Source organism: Phascolarctos cinereus, unplaced genomic scaffold, assembly GCF_003287225.1.
Source record: "Phascolarctos cinereus isolate Bilbo 61053 unplaced genomic scaffold, phaCin_HiC Scaffold_726;HRSCAF=1367, whole genome shotgun sequence".
Lineage (NCBI taxonomy): Eukaryota > Metazoa > Chordata > Mammalia > Diprotodontia > Phascolarctidae > Phascolarctos > Phascolarctos cinereus.
In genome coordinates, this window is record NW_027556098.1 from 215,822,206 (window position 1) to 215,843,571 (window position 21,366).

The 21,366-nt window shown below is 39.4% G+C and overlaps 1 protein-coding gene across 9 annotated transcripts in view; it reads right to left on the bottom strand.

Moving 5' to 3' along the window:
• Nucleotides 1-1,080: 1,080 nt before the first annotated feature.
• The window catches only part of RAPGEF4 (Rap guanine nucleotide exchange factor 4), a 351,123-nt gene continuing 330,837 nt past the window's right edge, over nucleotides 1,081-21,366 (bottom strand). For all 9 annotated transcript variants that reach the window (XM_020990978.2, XM_020990976.2, XM_020990975.2 and 6 more), the window contains 2 exons: nucleotides 6,091-6,145; nucleotides 1,081-2,621 (listed from right to left, as the gene is read on the bottom strand). In XM_020990978.2, the coding sequence (XP_020846637.1) occupies nucleotides 2,494-2,621; nucleotides 6,091-6,145 (183 nt within the window). In that variant the 3' untranslated portion in view covers nucleotides 1,081-2,493. The remainder of the gene's footprint in view (nucleotides 2,622-6,090; nucleotides 6,146-21,366) is intronic.

A 21,366-nucleotide genomic window follows, 5' to 3' on the forward strand; every position in this document is an offset into this window, starting at 1 on the left:
AGACATTTCCTCCAGGAATGCAGGATTACTTCCAAGCCAGGCTGAGACACTGGAATAGGACTTTGATGCAGGCTACACATGAAATTTAAAACAAAATGAATGATTTTTTTAATCTGTTAATTCATAGAGTATTCTGTCTGGAATTTTAAGAGCTCTGAAATCTCTTCCTCTTCATAAAATATTTTATTAAGCATCTGGAGGGTGGTGATAGACCTATCATAGAATCAAAGGAGTAATCTATAAACTATTTACTAAGTGCCCTGATGGTTTTGATAGACATGTCATGTAAAGGAAAAATCTAGTGGAGAAAGCCTATCAAATGACATCAGCAGCTTTGCAGAAAGCAATTAATGTCAGCTTCAGGGCAATTGAGGTGTTCTAGCAATATGAGTTCCATGGACTTTTGTGTGTTTGTTCTCTCCCCAGTTGGTAGTGTGGGGATCTGTGGGACAGTGTGGATTTTCCCTTGTTATTTACTTTCCAATTCTGTTTAATCAAATGGTTTAAAAATTGAAGGTAATATGTCTCCTGGCTTTTTCTGGTGAAAGGAAATATTGCGAAGGGGCCTCATGAGCTGTATTTTGCTAACCTAAAGTATGTCTTGGATCTGGGGTAGAGTTCATTTATGAGAAGAGGTCTGGGGTACATTTTGGCTGCCTTCTTTTCAAACTGTGACAAATGGGTCAGACAAAGAAGACAGTTGTAGACACCCTCTAGATGACAACTGTAGATACCCTCTAGATGCTACTTTCAAATCTGATTCACTCATACTAGCCAACTGGCAACCTTGGTAGTACAGGAAGAGAGTAAATAAATGTCTGTTAAGGAAAGGAAGCATGGGGTAGCAAATAGAGAGTCGGGAAAACCTCGATTCAAATCCTACCCTTAAAACATACTGGCTGTGTGACCCTGGTTAATCATTTAACCTGTTAGGATTCTAAGATGTTAAGTCGCAGAACAGAAGCCAACCTGCATTGGTAGAGAAAGATTACCCACCGGGAATTCCCTAAAGTGATGAGTCATAGGTCTGGACCACCCCCAGCCACCATCATTTTTTTTTTAAATAAAGGCTCAAACACATCTTTTCAGCATTTCTATTTAATGAAGATCCTGGATGTTATTTACAGAAGATACACACACATCACATGATTTCTGCACATTAAATGTTGCCAAATTATGAAGATGAAATAAAAAAATTTATTCCAATTACATGCTAAATAAAATAAATAAAAAAGTAATGATTTTGGCACAATACTGGTTATGTAGCAAATAAATACTTTATAACTTTAATTGAATAAACACTTTTATTTACATTCTACCTGAAAGTGCAAAACGATTGCTGAAAATTAAGATATCTGTAATAATGTTTAAGTCCAGAAAATATGTCTTTTTTTTTTTTTTGCCAGTAACAACAATTTGCAATTGATAGTAAAGTGTTTTTTTAATGCCCAGGAAAATATTCTCATTTTGAAAAAAAAATGCTTTGTGCATATTGTGCTCTTTTTTCAATGTCATTTTCTACCTTTGCTACAGCATTTTTTAACAACCTCAGTACTGGAATTTCTATGTAATCCTGATTGGTCAGTTTTAAAAAAAGGTTATATTGTAAACATAAATACAATTCTAGTTATCCTTCAAAAATCAGAGACCAGTCTTTCCAAGTTCACATAAACAGCCCCAGTGTTGTACAGTAGTATGCAAAGTCAGGTTTTCTCAGAGGTGAGGCCACGAGGATGAGAATACCATCACTACCTCTATTTTCATCTTCCACAGATTTTTGTTAACAACTTAGAATCTTGTGGATTCAAAACCATGGAATACATTACTACTGCCCTCTCTTAGAAAAGTTCCCCACCAATTTTGCCAGTGATATGTCTTACTTTTATACAAAGGTGTTGGAGACATGTCGGGATTTTGCCATGTGCCCGTCACTGGCTGTAGATCTATTGGATTTTACTACGGTTTTTATTTATAGTACAGTGAAGACAGTGATGTACTTCAAAATTAATTAAACTGCATACCCACTGCGCATTCCCAAAGCCACAGTGTACAAGCATTTCATAAGCCAAACGTGTTCCTCTCTTTATAATATCTCATGTTCAGATAGTGCACATTCACATACATGACCTCTTTAAATCCTCACAACAGCCCTGTGAGGTAGGCGGAAACAGCTTTTATTATCCCCATTTTACGGATGAGGAGATAGAGGCTCAGAGAGATGAACTGAGTTGCCCAAGGCCACACAGCTAGTTGGGGGCAGAGCTGAGACTACAACCGAGGTCTCCTGGCACCTAGTTCAATATTCTTTCCACAAGGCCACACTGCCCTCATTGTCATGTAGCTGGTGTGCTGGGCAATGCCCAGGGATTGTTTGCACTAATTTTTTGTTTGTTGTGTAAAGTTCTCTATGGCAGTACAGTTGTAATAGAAATGGCATTTTTTTTAGCAGATAGTCGACCGGAAATAAACCACTGTGTAAGTCCCTTTAAATGTTCATGCTCGACGAGGTTCTAATCTGTGTGACATCTGGGATAACGTTCTCTGGTTGTCAATCACATTTAATTGTCGGACATAACCCCGGACATCCTGATGGTTCTTATTAGCAAGGGCTGCATCAGGATCTGATGACACAGGAAAAGAACACAGGTTATTACATAGTCAACCTATTTAATATCAAATGACTTCATTTTTTTCACCTATTTACTACCGTTAATGCTGGGAGTCAATAAGACTCTCAGTGGACCTCTAGCCACTGATGAGTTGTTGCTGTATTGTTTTCATGATCTATTTAAACATCAATGTATTATTTAATAATATATACTTTACTATTTTAATAGAAGACATTAATCCTAATTATTTTCTCTATTCCAAACTTCCTCATTTGATGTTTTCCTTAGCATCTTAACTGAGTGAAAATCAAAACAACCATCTGAGGGCACCTATAACCCTGATAGCGTACTGAAATCTACTGTCTTGTCTTTTTCCTTCTTCCCATCAATCTAACCTTAAGCCTAAAACAGATCCTTTCTTTTTTCTTTAGGTAAAAATCAGTCTAACCTATGCTCTCTGAGTGTTTCACTGTTTACTGTCTATGGTTTTTAATTTTCATTTGGGCCAAGGTTAAAGAAATAAGTCCTGAGTTAGAAGAAGCAATTTCCTCTCTTGCTTGTATGACCTGCCTACAAAATTGAAATATTTACCTCTGCTCCAATGCCACTCCTAGAGTGACTGGATTCATGATACAAAATATTCACTTCCCTTGCTATAAAGGCACCTGTTTTGACCTTATTGAGGCCTCTGTACTTAAGAGAAGCTTACATTTCCATTGTGGTTTATACATCTCTTTTCTAACATCCCTGGGAGGCAGGCAGTGCAGGCGTGATTCTCATTTTGCTGATGAGGAAATTGAGCTTCAGCAACTTGACCAAGATAAAAACAGCTAGTAGGTGATGACATTAGGATGTGGTTCCTAGTCTTTCAGAGTTCAAGGCTCTTTTTATGATATTGCTCTTCTCTACTTGAAAAAATAAAGCCCCAACCCAGAGGGTTGATGCCACTCTTCCTGCTAAACAACATTCCCTGACCCAGCTGGTGCATGGTATTCCAGAGGGAGCTGTACTCCCAATGGTAGGACTCCTAGAATTCCAGGTTTATAGCTCTGTAAGGGAAGTCTAAGGATCACTCAGTCCAACTGTCTTCTATTTATTAGAGGCCCACAGAGGTTGTCACTTGTGTCTAAGGTCACAAGGTGGATTATTGGTTAGTGCCTGGACTAAAAATCCCAGTTCGGGCTTTTTCCCCCTATGCTATGCTGCTTCTTGTAGACCATCTGCTTCTCTTATTCTCCCCCACTCCAGTCACCCTCACCCAATGCACACATATGCATGTACACACGTGTGCACATGCATGCACACACACACACACACACACACACACACACACAGAGGTGCCCTTCTTCTTTTCCTCTCACCACTCCCAAAGGAAAGGGAATGTACTTTTTGCACAAAGGTTGAAAGAGCATTTTAGGGCCGAACAGAGAACACCACGTGGATTCAGAGGCCCTTACTTGGTATAAGAAGAAACTCATCAGGATACTAATCACACAGAATTAATCCTTCACTGGACTGAGCGAGGAACACATTGTGTTTAATTTCATCTCTTTTTGCTGGCAATATACCCTCCACGTACAATATACTGTAATTACATTGTCCATAGTCTCGCAATGTTTATAACTCTATTCCTATAGCTTTATCTATAGCTTGTTGACTTCAGAGCTGAGCAGCTGTTGTTTACCAGCAGTCACGGATAACTTCAACAAATGCAGTACACATTATTTTACAAACTGGTTTCCCTTCTCCTCTTGGAGAAAATGGAGCAGAATGCAAATGTGCAAATCCTCAGGGCCCACCCTCTCCTTCATGCAGGGTATCTTTCCAGGAAGGCCTATGGGATTGTCAGAGGTGGTTCCAGAGATGCCTCTTCCTTCATTATCTAATTACCATTCCTTGAGGAATGCTAGCCATTCACAGACTCTGACAGAATCTGTGTGGAACAGTTCGATTGAGTCCTCTGGCCTATTTGGCCCATTGCCAGAGGAGAGCAGATAACAAGGGCTCAAGAAGCCAAGGGCGTCTGTCCTGTAGAGATGGTGTCTCCTTGTCTGACCCTAAACCCTAATTCCTCAAAGGTATTGGTTTTCACCATGCTAATCCATAGCATTTTTTCTCTAGTCTCTTCTCTCCTCTGGCATTGAATCAAAAATAAAAATAGGTACTAATAGGACATCACCATCTTATGTGACCCTACCCACCTGAAGTCCTGACAAGAAAAGAAACATCTCTGTCCCATGTAGTATCTACTAAGATACATTGATAGAGACACAGGGTTGCCTGGTAGTTAGAGTACTGGACTTGGAGTAAGGAAGAGCTGGGCTTAGATTGACCTCTGACACAAGCTTGGCAAATCACTCACCCACTTGGTGCCTCAGTTTCCTCATTTATAAAGTAGGGATAATAATATTTACAGCACTTCCTCACAGGGCTATTGTGAAGAATAAATGAATACCATATGTGAACTGCTTTGCAAACTATAAAGCACCACATTAATGTTAGTTATATTTATTGTCATGTATCACAGTGACAGAAATTACAGCAATGCTTAGTGATGACAATCTTTATGTCTACAAAGGCAACAACTATTCATAGCATTTACCATCGAAGATAGCACTAAGTAGACTTATGGGGTCACCTCTATGTTGTATTAATTGTGAACTAATATCCAGATTTCTAAAAACGACTAATGAAATAAAGTCAACAACAAAAACACATCACAAAGCACACTACCTTCCTTCTTCACTCCAGTTCTAGGGAGCCAAATTTTTCTCACCCACCTACCAGCCCACCTACACAGGACCCACATCAAAGCTAGAACCAAGGTGCCATGATAACATAGTGCCCCAGGCCGAAGTCAGTGACACCACTTTATTGTGATTCTGATCACGGATTTTATTATGCCAATTACTCTGGTGCCTTCACAAAAATTAAAAAAAAACACATTAAACCCATATGGTGATATTGGGAACAGAAAATACTGTTTCTTTGCATAGTACCTTTTGCAAATATATCGCAAAGATTAATTAATTCTCACAACACTCCTGGACAGATGATAAATGTTATCTTCCCCTATTTATAAATGATGGAACTGAGTCATAAAGGGTTTAAGAGAATTACCCAACATCAAACAATGAGTCAGAGGAAGAGCTGGGGATAAGGCTGGATTAGCTGGGCAAGCTTGTCTTAATCTTTTCCTATATAGCTTCAAAGGCCATGTTAGGATCATCAAAATAGTACTCTTAAATTCATCTGCCCCCAAAAGAAATTTTTTACTGCCTTTTTTTTTTTTACCGTTTTTACTGTTTAGCTTTGCAACAACCTAAAAGTAAGCAAAGGCCCCATGTCCTCTTAGAGTTTGAAGTCCAAAGTGCTTGACATAGTCGCCAAGTGACCTGGCATCTCAAGCTTTATTAATATTCTCATTAAAAAACAGTCATGCCATTGAGACCCAGATGGCAGGATATAGAGTATAACTTACTGAAGGGCTGGCTCCTGCAGTACCTCACTGTTCTTACTGTGTTAGCAATCATGCGCTAAAAAGAAAGGAGAAAAACAGCATATCAGTGTAGCAAGTGATGGAACCCGCCAAGAAAAACAATCATTATTTATTGCAGTGATAGTTGGTGTGATGAGAAAACATACCTTTTGTATTCTGTATGACCCAGATGTTTCTCAGTAATAATTTAAGACTAATATTGATTCAAATTACATTACTTTTGGGAGAAACTAAAGATCCACAAAGATGAGAAATTCATCTTTGTAAGGTAAGGTAAGATGTTCAGGAGGAGTTGTAATCTCATCCTACATCTGTGTTCTCCTTATTTTTTGCAGATAAAAAAGCAAAGCACAAAAAAAAAAGCCAAAAGAGTATTATTCTTGGAGCTATACCTCACTGTGGGCAGCTAGGTGGATCGAGTGGATCGAGTGATGGGCTTGAAGTCAGGAAGACTCATCTTCCTGAGTTCAAATCTGGCTTCAGATACTTACTAGCTATGTGACCCTGAGCAAGTCGATTAACCCTCTTTGCCTCACTTTCCTCATCTGCAAAATGAGCAGGAGAAGGAAATGGCAAACCACACCAGTATCCTTGCCAAGAAAACCCCAAATGGGGTCATGAAGAGTTGGACATGCTTGAAAAACAACTGAACAATAATAACAAATACCTCACTGCAACATATGACTTTTCATGTTCCCTTCCTGGGACCAAGGTGTCATATCTGTCGACATTACAACTGCCCTAGAACTGGAGAGGCCCCAAGAAAACACCCTAAAACAGGAGAGCCTGAACACGGTTTCCATGGAAGTCTTACTGTAACTCAACTAAAGTTTATCCAGACCTTACTCCAATTCACCTCAAAAACGTTAAGTGCTTATCGTGAGCCAACACAGTGTACTCTAGGCCCAGGAGATGCCAAGACAAAAACGAAGCAAGCCCCCCTTTCAATAACTTACATTCTGTTCTATTGAGTAGGCAATTTGTATACAAGTAAATACATTAAAATTGTGCAAAATAAATACAAGTCATCAAGAGAGAGAATAATTGAACTCATGAAACTAATGAGATCACCAAGGGGGAGAGGGTCAAGAGAACATAGAGGAGGGCCTAGGACAGAGCTGTGAGGTACATGATTGTTAGGGAACTCCATACGGATGATGAATCAGCTAAGAGTCTAAGTAGAAGCTGCAAATAGGCAGAAAACCACAGAACAGCATCATGAAAATCCAGAAGGAAGAGAATATCTAGGAGGAAAAGGAGGGTCAATTGAATCAAATGCTCCAAAGTGGTCAAGAAGGATAAGGCTAAGAAAAGGCCATCAGACGTGGCAAAGAAAAAAGATTATTAGGAACTTTGGAGAATGGAAATATTTTCAGGTAAGCGATGAAGATTGAAACCAGTCTGCAAAGGATATATAGAAAGTGATGTGCAGAGGGAGAGAGTAACTATAAGTGTGCTGGGGGTAGAGGGTGGGGTGGAGAAGAGAAGAGTTGGGATGAAGGAAAGAGTGTGAATAGGTGCTGGAACTTGGGCTGAACCTCGAAAGAAACTAAAGGTGTTAAGAGGTGGAGATGAGGAGGGAGAGCATTACAGACATGGGCAATATATGAAATAGTATGCTAAAGTTAGACCAGAACTAGTAGACCTAGTATACAGGCAGCTAAGTGGGGCTATAGCGCACAGAGTGCTGGGCCTGGGGTGAGGAAGATTCATCTTCCAGAGTTCAAATCTGGCCTCAGACACTTACTAGCTGTGTGACCCTCTGCAAGTCATTTAACCCTGTTTGCATCAGTTTCCTTATCTGTAAAATGAGCTAGAGAAGGAAATGGAGAACCCCAGTATTTTTGCCAAGAAAATACCAACCAGGGTCATGAAGAATTGGACACAACTGATCAACAATAACAATAGATGTATAAGTTTAGCTACAACTTAGAGTTTGTTAAGGGGAGTAATATGAAAGAAGTATGGAAGGTTGGGTGGGAGACAGATTTTGGGGCAGCTTTAAAAACCTAAGATTTAAGAGTCTTCACAAATAGTATCTTTTTAATCTCTCCTTTCGTTAACATCTTACTGCCTTCCAAAGGAGTTCTATCACAGAGTGAGTATACTGGGAACAGAGGAAGGTGTTGAGAAATATTTCAGGGGGACTTTAATAGAATCATTTGGAAGAATTGGTGGGGGTGTTAACCACGAGAAGGGAAATATTAATTAGGGGGAATGTGAAGTCTGTCTTTAAGACAGACATTTAAAGGATTGTTTTGTAGAAGAGGCATTAGGCTGATTCTGTTTGGTCCCAAAAGATGGAGCTAAAAGCAATAAGTGAAAGTTACAAAAAGACAAGGTTGATTTAAGGAAAAAAGTTTCTCACAAATTAGAGCTATACAAAAGAGAAATAAGTTACCGTGGGAGATAGAAGGTTTCCTTCTGGGTGGGGGGGTGGGAGTTGGGGTGTGGTGTAATCTTCAGATATAGATAAGATGATTGCTTTTGGGGGATGTTACAGAGTCTAGTTACAGATTAGAAAACATGACCTCTGAAGTCCCTTCAGACTGTCAGGTTCTGAGCTTCTTTGATAAGTCAAAAAAGCCAATATATACTATAAAATTCATAAAATATTTCAGAGTTAATCTACAAAAACATATGCAAGAATTCTAAAAATATAACTACACATTATTTCAATTAAATCCCTCACTTAGCTATATGGCCAGGCTGGCCTTATTCACAGGTGGTGGTATTTATAGCTGATGATTCTTCCCCTCCTAAAGAAATAATCTCTTCCACTTCTATATTCTGACGCCAGAAATTCCCCCATTCCTTTGGGTTAAGGAATTGTAGCCTTTGATATTTATTGCAAATATACCTGGGAGGAATAACACATTGAACTCCCTGAAGCTATTGTCACCATACAGTGAAGGAGCCGATGAAAGCCTTTCTTTTTATTTATTTATTTGTTTGTTTGTTTATTTTTGGTTTTTGCTATGCAATGGGGTTAAGTGACTTGCCCAGGGTCACACAGTGAGTGTTATGTGTCTGAGGCTGGATTTGAACTCATGTCCTCCTGACTCCAGGGCTGGTGCTCTATCCACTGCGCCACCTAGCTGCCCCTGATCAAAGCTAGCTGGCTGAAGGCAGCTCATTTCAGAGTGAGACACACAAGTAAATTTTGATAAGAAGTGTGGTGACAGGGGCCACCTCCCAGGCAGGTTGAGTAAGGGGCCTGCCTCTCAGGAAGAGGAGGAGTGGATGGAGAGCTTTTGTAGTGGGACAGGGAACATCTTCTATAGCCAGGGCATCCGAGAGGGGCCGGGAACAAGATGAAACAAATGACACGGAAAGAGGATATGGGAGAGCACTCTATTTCCTCTTCTTAATTCTTTTGCCTGTGGCCTGAGGCAGGTATGATGACATCTGCTGAAACATGGAACTTCAAGGTCAATGCTGAAGCTCTAGGGCTGATCCTTCACATGGTGATTACAGAAGGTTTTACACTGTGATTTAGACCAGTATTACCCAAGTAAGACCCAGGATCAAGGAGTCAGGCCTGTAAATCCATCAGTTTTTAAGAATTCAAATTCTATGGATGTGAGGTTTGCAGACCGGTGCTAGATCATAGCCTTGAGGATATGGCAGGATGGGTTCAGCAAATTGTAGGATTTACAGCCAGAAAGCAGGGTAGAGATTATGAAGACAACTAGAGGCCTTACCAAATCATCTATTGCCTAGGGAAGTCATACAGATCAGCAGTGGCTGTAGGTCTGTGTCAGCGGGGCCCCGTTTAAAAGGCAAATAAAATAGATTTAAAAATCAGGAAGTTTTTTTTCTAAAGAACATTAGAGCTTTGAGAGAAAGTATAAAGTGGATTTCTGGTCCCCAGCTTTGGTTCTGTATTTCTGTAAGTTATTTATATTTAGCTAACAGAAGCTCTGTTTGTAAAATACTTTTTAGGAAAGGCTATTAAAAATTTTGGAGATTTAAAAAATCTATTTGCTAGGCTGATATTATAGCAACCAACACCAGCTAGTGTGTTTGTGTACTTGTTTTCCCGCCTTTAATTAATAATAATAATAAAATGCAAAGTGAAGTGAGGAGAACAAGAACATTGTATACAATAACAACAATATTGTACTGATGATCACCTGTGAAGAAAGACTTAGTTCTCTGATCAATACAATGATCCAACACAATTCTAAAAGATTCATGATGAAAAATGCTATCCACCTCTAGACAGAGATCTGATGAACTCTAACTGCAAATTGAAGCATATTTTTTTCACTTTATTTATCTTGCTTTTTCTGTAACATGGGTATTATGGAAGTATGATTTCCATGATTCCATATGTATAATTGGTATCATATTGCTTGCCTTCTCAATGGGTGAGGGAGGGAGAGAATCGGGAACTCAAATCTTTTCTTAAAATGAATGTTAAAAATAAATAGATAAATATAACAGCAGATTAGTGATGGTGATGATGATGGTGACTAGCATTTATACAAAGTGTTCCAAAAGTCTTAGTACAGTTCTAAGCCAGCTTAAACACTTTAACGTTTGGGAAAACGAATCATACGTATTATCTCATTTCATCCTCATAACAACCCTGAGAGGTAGGTGATATTATTATCCCCATCTTATTGATCAGGAAACCGAGGCTGAGGGAGTTTAAGTGACTGACTGAGGGGTCACTCAGCTAGAGCCTGAAGCAGGATTTGAACTGACTCCAAATCTAGCATTTGTCTTCTATTCCACTTAGCTCTAACGAAGGGAAAATATGAGATACAAAGTTTATGAAACTGGGAACTTTTTGTGGAGGACCGCCTTCTTGGGAAGTGTCTGCCTGGGATATTTGCAAATTCCTTGTTCACCAAGCATCAGGGTTAATGAGCTAGATAGTGACACATCTCAAGGATGTGTCAATAGTTTCATCTTTCACTTAGACTTCTTACAGAAAGTGGCTAAAAGATTCCCATTATTTGATTCATAGGATAATAAATTTTTAACAGGAAGGGTCTTTAGAGACCACCTGGTTCAACCCCACACTGTCCCAATTCTTCATTTCTTTTCTATTTTCCTTGTTGGTGAGGCAATCAGGGTTAAATGACAGTCACAAAACTAGTAAGCGTCAAGTGTCAAGGCCAGAGCTCTATCCACTCCACCACCTAGCTGCCCCTGTCCCAATTCTTCAGATTAGGAATTGAGCACCAGTGGGTCAATAGTTTGCCTAAGGTCACAAAGGCAGGAAATAACTAAGACAAGATTCAAACCCAGACCCTCTGATTCCAAGCTCAGCACTTAAAAAACAAAACAAACTATACTGTGGTACTCTTCATGATGTTTTACATTTATTAAAGTAGTATTGCTATCATTCAGTAAACTCCTCTCTTACACTTTCACTCTGAGGCCCAGGCCATACCTCAAAATATCTTGTAAAAAAATCAGCAGAAACAGTTCCAGTCCTGGGTGTGATGGGACAAGCACTAAAAATTCAAAACATGGAGCCCTTCTTAAAGTGCTGTGATCTTGTAGGAAGTGCTCAAACAGCTTGTTTTAGCCATGACAGTTTCAATCAACTCATTGTAAGACTTGTGGAGGGCAGAGACCCACCATATACTTCTTTTATATCCCTTTCAGCAGCTTTATATAGTCTCAGGTCAGATGAACAAAACCAAGTCCTGGATCCATAGTTGGCACTTGAGAAATAGTAGTTAAGCATACTAGTTAAGCTGATTTATAGGCAGGTAGGTATGTACATGGCTAGGTAGGTAGGTAGGTATGTAAGTAGGCAGGAAGGTAGATAGGTGTGGTTGTAGGCATGGGTAACAGGTAGCATAGACTAGTGGACAGATTGCTTTGTAGCCAGAAATATCTGGGTTCAAGTCCTGCCTTGGACACATACTGGCTGGGTCACTGTGGCCAAATTGCTTAACCTCTTAGTGCTCTGGGGAACTCTAAGTCACATGGATAAGACTGAGTTTGCCTACTTGGGAGTTCCCTCCAACAACAAAATCACAGCCAATCCTCTCTATCTATAAAAAAAATTTCTACCTCTAATGTGCTGCTCTACATTGATGTGTGAGTTACTGTCCTTTCAAGTCTATTAGCCTTTTAGGTTAAAGTATGTTTCAAAGTTAATATTAATTCTTTTTGAAATCTTTTGGTTAAATTCAGTTGATTGGAAGGAAATCTTTTGTGTTTTATTTCTTCCTAGTTTAAATTCTTTTTTTTTAAAGGCCAGATATGTATTTTTTAATCTGTGAGACAAAACATCATTCCGTAGAAGGGAATATGGAATTTTTTTTTAACATGGCATTTTAACACTAGCGAGGACCCCTCAATCTTTGTGTGCTGTTTCAACGAGGCTTTTGCTGCTTATATTCTAAAGGTGGCTCCATGTAGACGGTGAATTACCTTTAACAATAGCAAGAAAATTGATAAGACTCCACACAGGGAAAGTGACTCTCAAGCCCGGGAACTGCCGTGTTCCCCCCACCCCTTACGCCTCCCCCTGGCCTCTCGCCTTACCAGACTATAGAAAATGAATCTGAGAGGCTCAATGGTCTTCAAAAAAAATCAATTCATACATGATGAAAATGATTCATAGAAGATTCCCAATTTTTTTATATTAAAAAGAATACTCATAAGATCTTGGTGACTACGGCTACTCTAAGTCTGAACTGTCCATGCCCAGACATTTTCTCATGGACAAAGGCAGAATTGGGAAAGTTCAAGTGTACTTTTATAAAGGACCCTAAAACTCATATGTCTTTTGGTCAGCATGAGAAATATATTACAAATACCTCCAGGAAAATGTGGCATACAATGTATAATTAGCCTCTGATATATGGAGCCCTCAAATAAACAGTAACTACGATAATTTTCATGCTAATTTACTTTAAGTTGTTTTTTCCACTTCTCCAAAGGCTTTGCATCTGAAGGGCACAAGTATATTCCATGCAGAATTATTGTAATTCTTCTGATATTGAATGGAGTGTAATTACTAGAAACCCTGGGAAATGCTGCCTGTATTCCCTTCTGAAGAATAATAAAACAATTAGCAGGGGTCAGAAACCTCTTCCTACACCATTTTGTAGGAAGTAATTGTTCTGCTTTTTAGTTTTGAAAGCTAAAACATTTCATTCTGACTTCAGTTTTAGATTAGTCTTTAGAGCTATGTTCTGAGGCTTCGTAATTTTTACCTCATTATGTAGTTTAAAATGTGAGAACAATTGTTTAAATCAATAATTTTCAGCTCCAGAGTTCGGTTCTATCTTTCTAAATCTTTGATTAATTTTAACAATGGTTTTAATTTTGATGTATCCTTTTTAATTGCACTCAAAGATAACTTTAGTTACATCTTCAAAATTCAAACCTTGGTTTTGCATGGGGGTTTATTTCTTTGCTTCATTAGGTCAGCATAATACTGCCAGTGGTGTGTAGCCTGGCATGAACCTGCCAATGCCTCTGCAAAAAACACATAACTCTAGTAGGGTTTTATCATGCAGAAGGATGGGACTTAACATTTTAAGTTTAGTAGTCCCCATTGGCAGCCAACTCTTCCCTTTAAAGTGCATCAGAATAAATTCGGCTACAGAGCTGAAATACAGGACCAGCAATTTGGAGCTGAAAGGGGCCTTGGAGATCTAAACCAACCCCCTCATTTTACAGTTGAGGCCTGTGAGGCCCAGTCAGGCTAAATGATTTGCATTGGTAGTAAGTAGGGAAGATAAGACTTGTGGCCAGGTCTGACTCTGAACGCTTGGGTCTTTCCACCGTATCATGGAATTTCATTATTTTTCAACTCATGTTACGCAAACAGCAGGTTGCTATTCACGTTTGTTTTGGAAGTAACTGAGGTTAAAAGTATGTAGACTTCATGATCTAACTGGCAAAACTGGGGACAGAGCCAAGTAGCATTATCCAAGACTTCCCACCCCTGCCAGAGGGGATTGTCTTCACAAAGCAAACCCAGCAAGTTCCTGGGATGCTGGGCAACTGAAAAGTTAAATATATAAAAAACATATATATATATATATATATATATATATATATATATATACATATATATATATACATATATATATATACGTATATATATGTATATATATATATATATATATGCTTTACCTCCTCATGACTACCAAATTAATATTGTCTTATTCCATGAGCAAATTCAAGAGTTCTACCCCTCATCCAGAGTTCTAGCCACAAAAATTGCATAAGGAGCTGCCCTTTGGGATTCCACATTTCAAATTTATAGCTTTTGTCTTTTTGACTGAGGCCAGCTTTCTATCCAGTACTTCATGATGCCTGTCTCCATTGCCATGTACCTCTGCTCAGGACCAACTTTAAGGCTCAGAAGTCCCAACAAGTCAACAAGCATTTATTAAGTACTTACATGAGTTAACTCCTCCACTCCATCTCAGCCACAAACAGAGATGGTCATACCCTTGATCTTGTCATCACCCACAAATGTACCAGCTCTGTGTTTAAGAACTCTGAAACCTCCTTATCTGACCATAATCTATTAACTTTTCACCTTTCTCTCTGTCTTCTTCTACATAACCCTAGTTTTCACTTGTACTGTGACCTTCAATCCCATGACTCCTCATTTTTCTCCCAGGCCATCTCCCCTGTATCCCTCTCTTCTCTTCATCTTGACCCCTTGGTGAATTAATTCAACTCCACATGGTTCTCCCATCTGGAATACCTAACCTCCTTATCACTGATTACTCCCATCTAAGAGTCAGCCTTGGATCATTCCCACTGTTTTCCACCTTCACTCCTATAAATATGCTGCTGAACAAAGGTAGAGAAAATCATACAACTATTTTGATTGGTTCCACTACAAATTTATTACCCACACAACTTCAACTGGGCCATCACTGCTGCTAGGCAGTCTTACCATACCTCCCTTATCAACTCACCATCCCACTCCACAGAGGGTCTTCCAAAACTTTTCATCCTTTCTCAAACCTCTTGTGACTCCCCCACCCACTACTCTCTCGGCTGAGAACTTTGCCTCACATATTACAGAAAAAAAAATCAAGGACATTTGGGGCAAGCTCTCTCTTCTCTCCTCTTCCTCATCTCCTATCTCTCAGGGGCCTTCTGCCTCCCTCTCCTCCTTCACCCCTGTCCCACATGATGGAGTGGCCTTCCTCCTTACCCAAGCTGACCCCTCTACCTACCTCATTCCATCCCATCTCCTCCAACAGGTTGCCCTTCTTGTCACTCCCACTCTTTCATTCATTTTCAGCCTCTCCTTCTCCACTGGCTCATTTCCTACAGTTTACAAACATGCCCACATCTTGCCTATCCCCTTCTATCATCCTATGTCTCTTTTGCTCTTTGTAGCTATACTCCTTACCATATTCATTAGATGCCTCTACTTTCCCTCCTCTCACTCTCTTCTCTACCCCTTGACAATCTAGCCTCCAACCTTATCATTCCACTGAAACTGCTCTCTCCAAAGTAACTCATCTCTTAATTACCAAATGCAGTGGCATTTTTTCAATTCTTATTCTCCCTGACCTCTGCAGTTTTTGACACCATTAATCACTCTCCCCTTCTTGATACTTTCTTCTCTCTAAGTTTTCAGGACACTACTCTCTTCTTGTTCTCCTACCTATATGACCATTCTTTCTGTCTCCTTTGCTAGATTATGAGATCACAGGACAGCTAGGTAGTGCAGCAGATAGAGCACCTGGTCTAGAGTCAGGAAGATCTGAGTACAAATCCAGCCTCAGCCGCTTATAAATGTATAACCTTGGCCAAGTCATTTAACATTGTTTGCCTCGTTTTCCTCACCTGTAAAATGAGTAAAATGAAAGATACTCCAGTATCTTTCCCAAGAAAACCCCAAAATGGGTCATGAAGAGTTGGACAGGACTATTTTTGTTGTTCGTCCTTTGTTCTTGAAGAGGAACATCATAAGGGTGACATCTTGACTTGCAAGTGGATTGGATTTAAGTGAGGCAGATCTGTACAAAGTCATCAGCCTCACTTTTCTCCTCCAGAATGATCAAAGTGCAGTGGCAAGACACTGGGTGACCTTGGACTTTCTAAATGAAGGTCTTTCCCAGCTCTCCCTTTGTCTGAGGCCAGGCCCATTCAATGGCTAAGGGCTTGGTAAGAACTGAAACAAAAGATGGTCCAATTTACCCTCACAAAAATATCAATCTGGAAGGGGAAAACCCTCTAGAGTTTCTGACTGGAACAGAAAACAATTACTATTTACACTCATTCTAAGCCATCAAAACCTAAACCATTTTAGGTAAGGGGTGTGGAACCTGTAGTCTCAAGGCCACCTGTGGTCCTCTAGGTCCTCAAGTGTGGCCCTTTGACTGAATCCAAACTTCACAGAACAGATCCCCTTAATAAAAGGATTTGTTCTGTAAAACTTGGACTCAGTCAAAAGGCCTCACCCAAGGACCTAGAAGGCCACGTGTATCCAGGCTGAAGGTTGCCCATCCCTGGTTTAGGGGCTTGGGCTATTATTGGCCGTTCAGTGAAAGCCAGAGTGATTTGGGTTTAAAGGCTTGGTCAAGTGAGTTCCATTTAAAACACAATGGTCTCTTCTTAAAGCCTGTTTTTTCAAAGCTATACTTTAAGAAATCAAAAATGAAAACAGTGCAGTACAAAAAGCAAATTGCCCCAGCTATTTGAAAAAAATAACATAAACAACTGAAATGACTGAACAACAACATTCAGATCATTCTGTAGGAGCCCCCTTCTCCCTATATATTACTTCTTTTGGTGATGAGCTCCCATGAATTTAATTACCTGATAAATGTTTGTTGATTGATTGAGCCAATTGGGTTATATAAACTGTTTTGCTTTAGATTTTTTATATTCTACTTTGTATCATAGGTAATTTGTCTTATAGCCCATGCTAGACTGTAAGCTCCTTGAGGAAAAGTCAATTTAATGATTATTTAAAAAGTACAAATATTTAATGTACAAGATACAGTGCTAGCTATATGTGTCAGGTACTATACAAAGACAAAACCAAAGACAATCCCTGCCCTCAGAGAGTTTTCTTTCTATTAAGGCCAGGAGAAGTTTATCTGGACAAGAATTGTGCCTTATTTCTTTTTAATAACCTTACCAGCTAGTATTTGTTTTATATATATAGAAGACTCTTGAATGTTTTTTTTAATAGAATTGCTGAACTCCTGTGTAAATATGTCATGGCCATTCAACTTATTTTCCCCATGTTTATTATGTTCTGTCTCAGCAACTAGATAATGAGCTTCCTGAGGCAGGAAGGCATCTCAAGGCATGACTCACATGCACATCCTTGGACAGTGCCTCAACTAGAACAGACATTCAATAAATATGTCTTGATTTGATTTAAAACATTTGTAAGAACTGAATTTAGACTGCTTTATGTGCTACAAAGAGTAAATTTAATAAATAATTTTATAGCTTTTTTTTTTTTGATTCAGCAGGTACAGTGGGGCTGGGGAGGTAGGATCTTTTATTTCTCCACTCTTGGCAGGATGGAAGGGCTGGATTTTAGTTACGATTTGTAAAGGAAAAAAATAATGGTTCAAAACATTCTTTTTCATTCAAGGAGAGATGATGCATGTTTAGAAGTTTGCACCAGTCTTCTAATGCCAAATAAAACTATTAGTTTAAAAATGATATTCATAAATAAATAAACCTAAATATGGGTATGTCTGAAATAGAACCAAGCACATAATACAGTAGCAACTGTGACTATCAGCATGCTATATATATGCAACAATACCCTTTCAGCTTTATGCAGCCTGGTATGGTGGCAGCAGGCCAACACATTATCTGCTAATCCATTCCTAGTCTAGGCTCCTAAATGTTATAAATATTCATGGATGCCATAGAAAGCTACTAAGGGCTTTATTCAAACACTTTTCGAATACCCCTTTATGTTCCAAAAAAAAAAAATGAAAGAATGTCTGCCCCCTTTTTTTTTTTGCATAAGGATCAGAGTGTGAATTCTCTTTTGTTCCTATCCACAAAACCTGAAAACCAATATGCAACAAATTCCCTAATCCTCATTTCACACCTCAAGGGTGGAGAGGCTCAATAAAGAGCCTGAGAGGGTGTGGGGGGGGCAGCACTGGCACAGTGGTCTCCTGCTAATGTTCTCCGTTCCATGGAAAGCGAAGCAACCTGGGTTCTTGAACGTCCTGGTAACTTCAGCTCCCTGTATGGGTGCAACTCCTCGAGTCACAGTCACCCAGACCCCAAGAACAACTGATCGCATTGGTCCCCCTGCTAGACTATTATGATGTGCAGGAGGAGGAAGAGGGTTTCTTCCGCAAACTGGGTATGTGATGTCACAGAAGGCGACAGCTGAGAGAATAACACTGGCGAGCAAGTGCTTCTGACTCCTGGCATGGAGGCTAGGGGAAGAAGGCCCAGTTTTTGCAGAGATGCCTGATGTGAAGTGCCTTTTGGGATTTCCATTCTTTCTGTCCATGCCACCCGATTTATGGAAGGGCAATTCCAAAAACAGATCCACTTTTCCCACGGAAGTATCATAGCTGGAGAGCTGGAAGGGTTATCTTTTTGTGGCAAAATGTATGTTAGCCCGCCAGGAACCCACCTGACATGAGGTCTCATCTTATTGCCCATGGTGTACAAATACTGCAACACAAAGAAACGTAGCCAGGCAGGCAGGTGACACAATGGACAGAGCTAGGAAGACCTGAGTTGAAATCCAACCTCAGATATTTACTGGCTTGGTGACCCTGGGCAAGTCACTTAGCCTCTATTTTTGCCTCAGTTTCCTCAACTATAAAATGGTGATAATAACGGCACCCATCTCCCAGGGTTGTTGTGAGGATAAGCAAGATAATATTTGTAAAATTCTAGCACGATGACTAGGATATAGTAGGTGCTATATAAATGTTATCATCATCATCATCATCATTATAATCATTAGCATTGTCAGCAAATGGATTGTATTCCCCTAATCAAGTTTGAATAGTAGTCACTGCATTTTACTTTGCTGGCTAAGAAGAAATGTGGCTGGGGGCTACCTCATCATACACTTTTAAAAAGAAAAGAAAATCTTTGTCTTACTCCATGAATCAAAATTCACAAGGCCTTGTTCGTTCTATAGTACATCTCAAGTCCTGAGAGGGGAAGGCAGTATAGCATAAAAGATAGGATTCTGGACTTGGAGTCAGGAAGACCTGGGATCGAATCCTTCCTTAGTTCAGCCTTTCCAAGCCTCAGTTTCCTCATCTGTAACATGAAGGGTGTCAACAACCCCTAAGGATCCCTTGAGCTCTAAATCTAAGATTATATGGGCACATACTATCATGAGGCTCTAATGAGATCATGGACATAACACGCTTTACAAACTTTAAAGCCATATATAAATGTCAGTCATCATCAGTCATTCTCATTCAGTCACAGGGTTCAATATTTTAGATCATTACTTGAAGCTGGAGATCTTAGGAATCCTGAAAATTCCAAGGCCCTCATTTTTCCAGCATCTGGTTTTTCATTGTCTTGCCTTCTCATATATCCATAGCATTGTCCACATCATTTCTCATGTCTATAACTGACTCCATGGCAGCTGGCACAGTATGTTTTGCAGGGGATCATTGGGTCATAGATTTAGAGCTGGAAGGGTCCTTGGAGGTCATCTACTCCAAATCCCCTCATTTCACAGGTGAGGAAACTGAAGCCCAGAGATCTTGCCCAAGGTCATACAGAAATTGTGTCAGCATAGGGACTACACCTCATGTAGTCTAACTCCGACTTCACACAGTAGAAGCTTAATAGTTGTTGCATTTATTGAACTCCATCCCCCAGATATATCTTGGCTTGGACAGTTGCCAGGAGTCATGTCAGATGTTGACAGATGTGTTACTTTGGGTTCAAGTTCTGCCTCACAGAACTCACCAGCTGTGTGATATTGGACAAGTCTCTTAAGTTCCATCTTTCCTCATCTATAAATGGGAATAATTATGGTACCTACCTCCCAGGGTTATTGTGAGTATAAAGTTAAAAAAAAAACCATTGTGAATTACCTTGCAAATCTTAAAGCACTATAATATAAATACTAGCTATGATGATGATGATGAAAAAGAAGAAAAAGAATCACAATGCAGATATCCTTTCTGATGAGAAAAATGATATTAAATGACTGTACCCACCTTTAAATTTTTTTGTATAATTTGGCAAATGGCTTCTAGGAAGCTTTTTTGGTTTTTATTTCTGCATAGCTATTTTATTTGTCTTTTAAGTTGGCAAAATATTTTAAAACGTGAAGTTAAGAATGCGTGAAGAATGCTGATCTCAGTGCTCAATTGTGACTTGAACAGCAGAAAGAATAAAAGCAACTACTGCACATCCCCCTTGACAAGAAGTACAGATGGAGAACATGACCTCAGGAGTAAATGTCTTTGACAAGTCTGAGCATATACACCATTTTCCAAGATGACTGAAATCCAGAAACCCTGGACTAAGCAATGGTTATATCCGTGCTTGGCTGATTCCCAAAGCTCAACAATGCTGACTCATCTAGAATTGCTATAGGATTTCCCATGTTTTCCTGTGATGGGATATTTGTCTTTTCAATTTTAGTGTTACAGTTTTCCTATTCCTATTTTTTTTAAACTAGCAAGAAATTGGACCAACCAATTATTCATTGGTCTTCTAAATTTGTCTTTGTTTTGACGCTTTACCTACCTAGAACTCGGCTAACTAGCAACCTCACTTAATGAGGACAGCATGGAGAATGAGGAAATAGCAGGAACGGCCTCTCACAACACAAAATAGATATCATGAAGTCTATTTGTTAAATCATATACTTCAATCAGAGTAGAGACCCTTAGCCTTCATTCCAAGGCTATTTAGTTTTATTTTGCAGTGTCAGCCACATAGTAGGCACTTAATAAATACTTGTCAACTCATTGATAATTCTAGCAAGCTTGGCCATATGGTTTCCATAGTAGATAAGAAGCTACAAATAAGAAACAGAATAGGGGCTAGTGTAAGCAAACAGGTTGAATAGCTAGGAAGGAGAGGAAAAACTACAAAAAGCACACACAATAATTTGAAAATTGGAGACATTTAAATAGAGAGGCAGATAGTCACAGTCTCTCAGAACTGGAAGGAACCTGAGAGGCTGGCTAGTTCATCTCACTCCTGAGTAAGAATTGATTCTACAGCATTGTCCACATGTGTTCATCCAAACTTGATCAATGACCTCCAGTGAGAGGGAAATCACTAGCTTTGGAAGCAGCCATTCGACTTTCACATGGC